A 7,990-nucleotide genomic window follows, 5' to 3' on the forward strand; every position below is an offset into this window, starting at 1 on the left:
TAGAAAAAAAAAAAACCAATCACAAACAAGAGTAAAAAAAAAAAAAAGTGGCTAATAATAAATCTTATTTTATTCCAAGAACGAGGACTATTTAGCAAAACTAGACAATCACTTGTCTATTAATGATCCAGTTACTTAAAATAACCGCACCAGAACCGCCCTATTTTCCTTTACTAAAAAGAAAGAAATAACAGTATATTTTATTCTATATCTGTCTATCAGTTACTAAAAATAACCGTATCTCTCTCCTACTCGTATAATTATACGTACTCCATACCCCACTCTCTCTTATAGACAGACAGCGAGTGACCTGGAAATAAAATGGATTTGAAAGCCTCCGTTTTTTAAATAGCCTTTTAGAGCCTTACAAAACAGAAAAAAACAATAATATAATTTTCATTTTATTTAGAGAATAATCCGAGGAGAGATCGATCTTACTGTTTCCGGTCGGATCCCCCGGTTCACGTAGCCCGGTCTTGTTGTCTCAGATCCTTCGTGGCCTTTGATAAATCTGTTAATACTGTTTTGTAGTGGCTTGATTGATGGAGTTTTGATTTTTTTGCTCGCATCTCGAGGTAAGGGAGTTGTTGAAGTTTTGCTGTTTCTGTTTGGTTGCTGAGAAAACTTTTTCAGCTTCTTTCTCTCATTGTGGAGTTAGATTTGAGTAGTTAGTGAACTTGTTGGGTACTGAACGGAGTGTTGATTTTTGCTGTTAGGATTTTTTTTTTTTTGCTGTGAGCAGATCAGTGTTGAAGGAGCGATATGACACTTGGAAATGTAGAGATTCTTTTGATTAGCTACGAAATATTCGTTTGGAAGATTTTGTACTGATTTGATTTTTTTTTTTTAGGATTAGAGATTCATTTAGCGGAATCTGTTTTTGTACAGGTTTTGCTTGGTTTCCAGAAAGTGGAGGGAAAAAATGGTAGAAATTAATCCAATTATGAATTGAATTGATTAGGTTTTTGTTTTTTGTTCACCTAGTCACTGTAAATTTGGTGACGAACCGAAGAAGTCTCGCGGTTTGTCAGGCATTTTGTGTACTATTAATGAAAATTGTGTGTTAAGTGAGTGCCTTTTATGGTTTTGGAGTATAACGTAATGGGTGCAGGGCGTGGTTATGTTTTGGAGAACGAAGAAGTATGAATATGGGGACTGGTGTGCATAATTAGGAACTGAGTTGAAATGTTTTCAATGTTAAATAGCATTAGTTTCTAAATATAACTCCATTATCATATGAAAATAGAGAATTGGTTTTGGCGGTTTGAATCTCACTGCCAAGTGTATGGTTTCATGTTTCGTCAAATCATTGTTAGTTGCAAATCTTACATTTGTTCTGTTTATTTATTCTTATTTGCAGAGTGATGGATTCTGATAATCATCTTTTGCCTGATGGTGGGCTTGAGGCTGCCCATCAAAATGGTGGTCATCAGCAAAGTCCAGCTGCTGGAGAAGATGGTGTTGTTTCAAATAATTTAAATGGGAGTGTGGGGAACACTTTTAAGCTTGAGGATGGCACTACTGATAATTTATCTACCGGGGAAGTAGAGGATGAATTAAAGGCATACGTGGGAAGCAATGGATTGCCTGTTTTTAAGGTAAGGAGATGTTCCAGTGTGTGCATTTAGTTCAATGAGTAAAACTAAGCCTGATTTTAAACTTGATGTTTCTATCGTAAAGGAAGGAGAAGTAAAAGTGAAAGATGCTGATAATTCAGAAAATTCTAAATCTCAGAAAGGTCCGGGAAAGAGGGGTACTGCAAAGCCCTCACACCTGAAAAATGCCTCAGCCACTCAGGTGAAGAAAGGTAAGGATGGAAGAGATGCTGAGGTGAAACTCGCTGTTTCAAATGGTTCTGTTGCTGTAAACTCACAATTAAAACAGCATTTGAAAAGTAAAGCTTTCAACGAGAGGCAGGGTCAATCATCCAAGGTAGAAATTGACATTGCTTTTTGCTTTTGTTCCAACGACCACCTTTGCATTTGCTTATCATTTTTCTGCTCGTATTCTTCCAACAGCAATCTGGGAAGTCTGATGCAGCACCACCTGAAGGCATTGTGTATGTATTGCTTGCATTGTTTGTGTGTTGCCTTTTCTTTTTTCTTAATGTCATGGAGCTGCATGCCTTTGTTAATTTCACCTCTTCTGTGTAGTGGACTTACTGGTTAATTTGTTAAACTTGATCCAGAATGTCTGATTATTTGAAGTAGCTGTTAGAATTTTTAATTCACATTGTATTTACTATTGCTTTGTCCTCTCGCCATTTGTTAATGGTGGTTTTGCTTTATACAGGGAGAAGACGAAACTGAAACCTTTGAAAAAAGGGCCTGTTGATAAAGCTGAAGCAGATACAGACTCTACTTCGTATCCTTTTTTCTTTGAATGTGTTATCGTTTCTTATTCTATGAGCAGGGGGCAATCTTCAGCTTATTACTATTTTACCTTTTTCTGTGGCATACATAAGGTTTTTCCTTAATTGCACTGTAGAAGTCCCACTGTGGAAGATGCCAAACCTCGCAAGGTGGGTGCACTTCCAAATTATGGTTTCAGCTTTAAGTGTGATGAACGAGCTGAGAAAAGGAAGGAGGTTAGTTCCGTGCTCAAAGCTTCTTGATTCTCCATGTAAACTCCCTAGCAGTAATTATGGTGTTGGTGTAATATCTATAATGCTATGCTGTTCAGTTCTATTCAAAGCTCGAGGAAAAGATTCATGCTAAGGAAGTGGAAAAGACTACTTTGCAAGCTAAGTCCAAGGTATGGAAATGTAATGATTTCTATGGGCTTTGATTTCTGTTTGAATTCGTTTCTTGTCCTGGCAATCATTTGATTCTCTCACAGGAAACCCAAGAAGCCGAGATTAAGTTGCTTAGGAAGAGTTTGGGTTTTAAAGCAACACCTATGCCCAGCTTTTATCAGGAGCCTGCACCACCTAAGGTGGAGCTAAAGAAGGTAAAATTGTATTTTTTTATCACTAAAGTCATGCTTGTTGTCTCTTGCACTCTTGCTTTCATAGAAGACTTGTTGCCCCCCCACCCCTACACACTCAAAAAAAAGAAAAAAGAAAAATGAGTGGCGCATTTGCTGCCTGTCTAGCTGCTGAACCATTATGTTTTTAGGAATGCAAAATAGATTAGATTATGTTATGTTATTCATAGCTTTCGGAACATTTCTTGAATAAATTTCTGCACTCAACCAATCCCTCCATTGCATCCAGTTGTCAATATTGGGTTATGTTGTTTTTTGTTGTTCTGTTCTCAGTGCTTCATCTATCTTGGATTCATTTATTTGGCATTTTTATACCAAGTTACTGTCCCTGACCATAATTTTCATATCACGTGCTTTTGTCTTTGCATGTTGTGTTACATCCATCTAATAACATGATTATTTTGCTGTGATTAGCATCTTTGCTCAGTGAGATTCATCCCTTTCACTGCCTATGCTTGTATCATGAGACCTTTTGCTGCGGTGAATGATAGTATTAGTGTTGTACCAATGATTCATTGCTCACTTCTGATTACCTGCACTCTGCAGGTTTTTACCATGCCAGTTGTTCAAATTTGGCAACAAACCTTACCTTATGAAATAAACTACTATGGTCCTTTTCCATTTAGATACACCAATGATGACACTAAAAGCTACATCATGACAATCTTTAATGTTCTTTTGTACCAAAACTTTCAGTTAGGATGTTATACGTGGAAAAGTTTTTGGAGAAACCCTCTAATGCTACCAAGATCCCTTGATTAACATGTGACTATTATCAACCCAATTAATTCTACAGGCATGGCTTTGTGCTTATGAGTCCTGTTGAAGTTTGCCTTTGTGTTTTGCAATGGGTGCACTGCCATGGGATTTGGATGATCTGATCCTATTTGACAATTTGTCTTTGTGGCTGCATTGATCTCTTGGTTAACTTGTTCTTGATGTATCTGGCAGGACTGTTCATCAATTGAAATTATGTTGGTCTTGATGTTGTTACTTTGATGCAGATACCCACAACAAGAGCCAAATCTCCCAAGCTAGGTAGAAGGAAGAGCTCATCCCCTGCAGATACTGAAGGAAACAATAGCCAGAGCTATCGACCAGGTCGGCTAAGTTTGGATGAGAAAGTATCTTCAAACATTCCCATCAAAGGACTTTCCCCCGCCCATCCAAAGAAGCCACTGAGGAAGTCCCTTCCCAAACTGCCTTCTGAAAAGACCAAGTTATCCATTGCAAATGACGAAAAAACTAGATTGCCTAAAGCATCAAATGAGGAAAATCCCACCTTATCTAATCAATCAAATGAGGGTTCATCTCCCACCCAAGAGCAGGAAGCTGTTTCAAAGAATGAGGAGAGTGAATTTCTCCCTGGAAAAGATGAGACAGCGGTTAAAGAGGAAGCTCAGGCCACGTTGGCGAAAGATCCAGTAGCATTGGTGGTTTGACCTCAAAAACAAAACAAGAATTGAACGGTGTATGCAAAGGCCTCAAATCCATGTGCGTAAATAAAAAGGTGAAAGACCTGAATTAATTGGACAATGAAGGCGTAAAGGATTTTGCATTTTGCATGATAGATTGTGATGGCTGTATCTGTCCTTAGTCAACAGAATTGATTGTTTTGTGTGCATGATTTCAGGTTGCTGGTCTTTTCACTAGGGCTCTACATTCTTGCAGTAATGTATGTTATCACTTGCAAAAGTTATTCTAATTTACATGTTATTTCTTATTTGCCTGCTGTATTGAAAATATTTAGTAAAATTTTGGAGAAGTCTGCTGTTAGATAGGCCATGCCATTCTGTAAACCTGTTATATTTGGACAATTGGATATTGTTGGTTAAGGTGACTTTGGTGGCGTGAACTGCGAATCCTGTCTCTTGAGTTGTGGTTTTTTTTTTACTACCGATCTCTCATATTCCATTGTAAACTAGGTACTTTGGTGGTGTGAACTGCGAATCCTTTGTCTCTTGAGTTGTGGTTTTTTTTTTTACTTCCGATCTCTCATATTCCATTGTAAACTAGGCATTGTATTGGGAGAGATAAGATAGAGGTAATTTTTTAAAATAGTCTGTAATTCTATGATATAATCTTTATTTGTATTCTGCTCCCTAATTTATTGCTGAACAAAAATCCTCTTTGTGGGGTGATAAATTAATGGGCATAAGAGGGCGTCTCCTGCGTGCTACCAATATATTACAATCTCATTTACCATTCGTACGTACATTTTGAATCTCACAAGCCAGCTTTGATCTCAATTCTCTGCCCATGAGAAATGAAATGAGTTCGAAGGAAGAGTTCATCCCCTGCATTCTGCAGGCTCCGAATGAGAAGTACATCTCACCGGCAATAATCCAGAAGGAAGTGCCTACCTAAACTGCCATTGGGCCAATTTAACCAGAACTCAGAATGGACAGACCTGGTTGAACGTACTGGGTTTTTAGTGATTGGAGACCTGGTCTCAACCAGGTTAGGTTAAAAAAACAACTATTTTAATCAAAATAGCTGGCCTAGTAACTCATGTATCAATCTAACACCCTTTTTCGGATCATTTCGGTTGTGACAGCTATGGGAAAGAATTCATTTCCTGGAGCAATAAATGAGGAAAATGCCACTGTATTAAAATAAATAAAGGCACGTCTCCTACCCAAGAGCAGGAAGCGGTTCAAAAAGATAGCAAGTAGCGATTGGAGAGGAAGCTCAAGCTACCTTGTTGGTTTGAGCACAAAAACAGTGAAAGATTCTGCATGATGAGTTCTGATTTTTAGTTAATCTTGTCCAGAGTTAGCAGCACTGGATGTTGTCGTTTGCAAAGATATTCTAATTCACATGTTATTTGCTTGCTGTGTTCGACATATTTTGCAAAAATATGGAGAAGTCTCCTGTTATTAGATAGGCCAACTCATCAGAATTGCCCTTTGTTTTCACGTCCCCTTTTTGTCTTCTGTGCCTCAAATTTAACCATTTTGGCAATAAAACTCAGAAGACAGCCAAGGAGAAGAAGAGAGCACGTGAGTCCTATATTGGACATTAAAGCCCACATAGGAAGTTAAGAATATCTTGAGCAAGACGAGGAAGGCCGAAAGATACTAAAAGCACAGAAATATTTTAACAAGAAGACGAGGTTAGCAACATAAATCCACGAATAACACGACAAGAATAGTACCAAAAGAAACTCTTATCCCTTTCTTTCATTGATGATTGAACATGGTATATTATTGATTCTATCTTCTGCTAGATACTTCCAGTAACTTCAACCATAGAGCAACATCATCATCATCCATCTCGACTTGGCATCAGAAATATCTCTGTTTGGTTCCATGTGCAAAAGTGAAGGTATAAGAAGAAGATTTACACCAACGACAGGTTGTATCAGCGTTAAGAAGCAGCAGCCAAAGGAGGGAATCCTTGAGGAAGATTATATATCTGTTTATAAGTTGGCAAACTATCACATTGAACTTCATTCTGCCTGGTCTCTTCTTCTTCATCACCATCTTCTTCACCAGCATCCCAGAGAAAGTGAGCATAAGAAGCAAGCACATAACTGCATCAACAAAAATATGTAACATCAAACTTGATTAGCTAAACAGAATATATCACCTAACCATCTCTAAATAAGTCAAACATGTTTATATTTTTCTTTACCAGTCATCGGGAGAGGACTTGACAGCTTGATCAAAGTAAGCCTGAGCACGATTACTGTCCTTGTGGTTATTCCATATTAGATCTCCGTACATTGACAAAACATTCCCATCATCTCTTCCATTTGCCAGAATTGCTTTCTCACAGAACTCCTCTGCCTTCACAACATCACCTCGTACCTAAAAACACATCTCTTATGATTCATAGCAACATCCCATTTTTCTTAAAAGGAAATCAAGAAACAACAAATACGAACACAGGCACATATTGTTTTACGCTTACCTCTTTCAAGAATTTAGCGTAGTTTGCAAGAAGAAGAGCATCACCAGGATAGGCCTTGATCATGTTCTGGTAGTAAAGATTCATGCTCTCGTGATCACTTTCATAAGGCTGATGACCTGAGTCCCAGCTCCCACCACCGCCACCGCCACAAATACCACCAACACCAACACCACCACCGCCACCACCACAGACCATCTCCTCCTCCTCGACTGTTTCTGTGCAAACGCTCATTTCTTCTTTTTCCTTGAGGACTGGTGACATGAAAGAACGTTTAGAGAACATTCTCTCTCTGGTCAAGTAGGGTGGCTTAATCTCAGTCTCTGATGCTGTTCTTTGAAGGCACATGGACACTGGCCGGCTTGTTGAGGACTGGCAGACAAGTGTCCTTAAAACCGGTGTAGAAGTACTTCTAAGAAGCATTTTTTTCCTCTCGTTTCTGTTGAAACCCAAAATGCTGTCTCAAAGATGGACAAAAAAGAAGGAAAAGAAGGCAGCATATATATATATATATATATAGATGGATGGGAGGAGAGGATTTTTAGCTTTTTGACTGAGAGCATGTGGTAATTAAACCCATGCTAATTACTGGAGGTAGAGAAGGTAAAGGCACAGAGGTAGCTAGCTAGGGACGTGAATATGACGAGTCTTCGAGGAGTTACGTCAAGCTGACCTAGGAGTTTTGGTTTTGTTTTTCGGCCACGAGGTTGCCTATTTCTTGTGCTCTCGTCATTGGAGGGCACTAGCTAGGGAGGTAGCTGATGATATTTTGGTTCAATAATACTTAGTTTATCTTCTAATATGGATTAGAGTTTTGAATTCAATTTTCCTCTTGATGTTTGCTAGCAGCTTGGTGGAGCTAGCTCGACTACAAACTTGTTTTTAGCACATGGTTTTTATTTTTCCTGATGAAGTTGCGATGGTATCCGTGATTTTCTTATCAAATCTCACATCCATATGGTGCAAATCATGTAAGTTTTTTTTCTTTCTTCTTATTTGGTGAGTGTTTGTATATTTTTTTTAATAAATTTTATATTAACATATCAAAATATCAAAAAAATATTAAATTAATACTTCTTTCAATAAAATATAT

General features: G+C 38.1%; 2 protein-coding genes across 4 annotated transcripts; one reads left to right on the top strand and one right to left on the bottom strand.

Annotated features, from left to right (window-relative positions):
- Positions 1 to 314: 314 nt before the first annotated feature.
- LOC105136154 (TPX2 (targeting protein for Xklp2) protein family) lies at positions 315 to 4,847 on the top strand. Of its 3 annotated transcripts, XR_844305.1 has the most exons (10): positions 315 to 575; positions 1,361 to 1,598; positions 1,681 to 1,932; positions 2,019 to 2,059; positions 2,293 to 2,364; positions 2,488 to 2,587; positions 2,683 to 2,754; positions 2,839 to 2,949; positions 3,990 to 4,495; positions 4,619 to 4,847. XR_844305.1 is itself a non-coding variant. In XM_011041384.1 (9 exons), exons 2-9 carry the CDS (start codon positions 1,365 to 1,367, stop codon positions 4,425 to 4,427), a joined length of 1,320 nt encoding a protein of 439 aa, XP_011039686.1. In that variant the 5' UTR covers positions 315 to 575; positions 1,361 to 1,364; the 3' UTR covers positions 4,428 to 4,847. The 3 variants fall into 3 exon arrangements, 2 of the variants coding, with proteins under 2 accessions (XP_011039686.1, XP_011039687.1); XM_011041384.1 differs by having other exon boundaries at positions 3,990 to 4,847; XM_011041385.1 differs by lacking the exon at positions 315 to 575 and adding an exon at positions 754 to 777 and having other exon boundaries at positions 3,990 to 4,847.
- A 1,236-nt stretch (positions 4,848 to 6,083) lies between these two features.
- Positions 6,084 to 7,600, bottom strand: LOC105136156 (Tetratricopeptide repeat (TPR)-like superfamily protein). The gene is made up of 3 exons (XM_011041386.1): positions 6,901 to 7,600; positions 6,622 to 6,797; positions 6,084 to 6,520 (listed from the first exon to the last, which is right to left on the bottom strand). Exons 1-3 carry the CDS (start codon positions 7,318 to 7,320, stop codon positions 6,355 to 6,357), a joined length of 762 nt encoding a protein of 253 aa, XP_011039688.1. The 5' UTR covers positions 7,321 to 7,600; the 3' UTR covers positions 6,084 to 6,354.
- Between the last annotated feature and the right edge of the window lie 390 nt (positions 7,601 to 7,990).

The sequence above is a fragment of the Populus euphratica genome, unplaced genomic scaffold (assembly GCF_000495115.2).
Source record: "Populus euphratica unplaced genomic scaffold, PopEup_1.0 scaffold51.1, whole genome shotgun sequence".
Taxonomy (NCBI): domain Eukaryota; kingdom Viridiplantae; phylum Streptophyta; class Magnoliopsida; order Malpighiales; family Salicaceae; genus Populus; species Populus euphratica.

What these genes read in the sequence shown, in the direction of transcription:
- LOC105136154 (XM_011041384.1), top strand. Translation starts at nt 1,365, where the DNA reads ATGGATTCTGATAATCATCTTTTGCCTGATGGTGGGCTTGAGGCTGCC. An exon ending in ATGGATTGCCTGTTTTTAAG is followed by an intron (nt 1,599 to 1,680) that starts GTAAGGAGATGT and finishes TCTATCGTAAAG; the next exon opens with GAAGGAGAAGTAAAAGTGAA. An exon ending in CTTTGCAAGCTAAGTCCAAG is followed by an intron (nt 2,755 to 2,838) that starts GTATGGAAATGT and finishes ATTCTCTCACAG; the next exon opens with GAAACCCAAGAAGCCGAGAT.
- LOC105136156 (XM_011041386.1), bottom strand. Translation starts at nt 7,320, where the DNA reads ATGCTTCTTAGAAGTACTTCTACACCGGTTTTAAGGACACTTGTCTGC. An exon ending in ACGCTAAATTCTTGAAAGAG is followed by an intron (nt 6,798 to 6,900) that starts GTAAGCGTAAAA and finishes ATGTGTTTTTAG; the next exon opens with GTACGAGGTGATGTTGTGAA. An exon ending in AAGTCCTCTCCCGATGACTG is followed by an intron (nt 6,521 to 6,621) that starts GTAAAGAAAAAT and finishes TTGTTGATGCAG; the next exon opens with TTATGTGCTTGCTTCTTATG.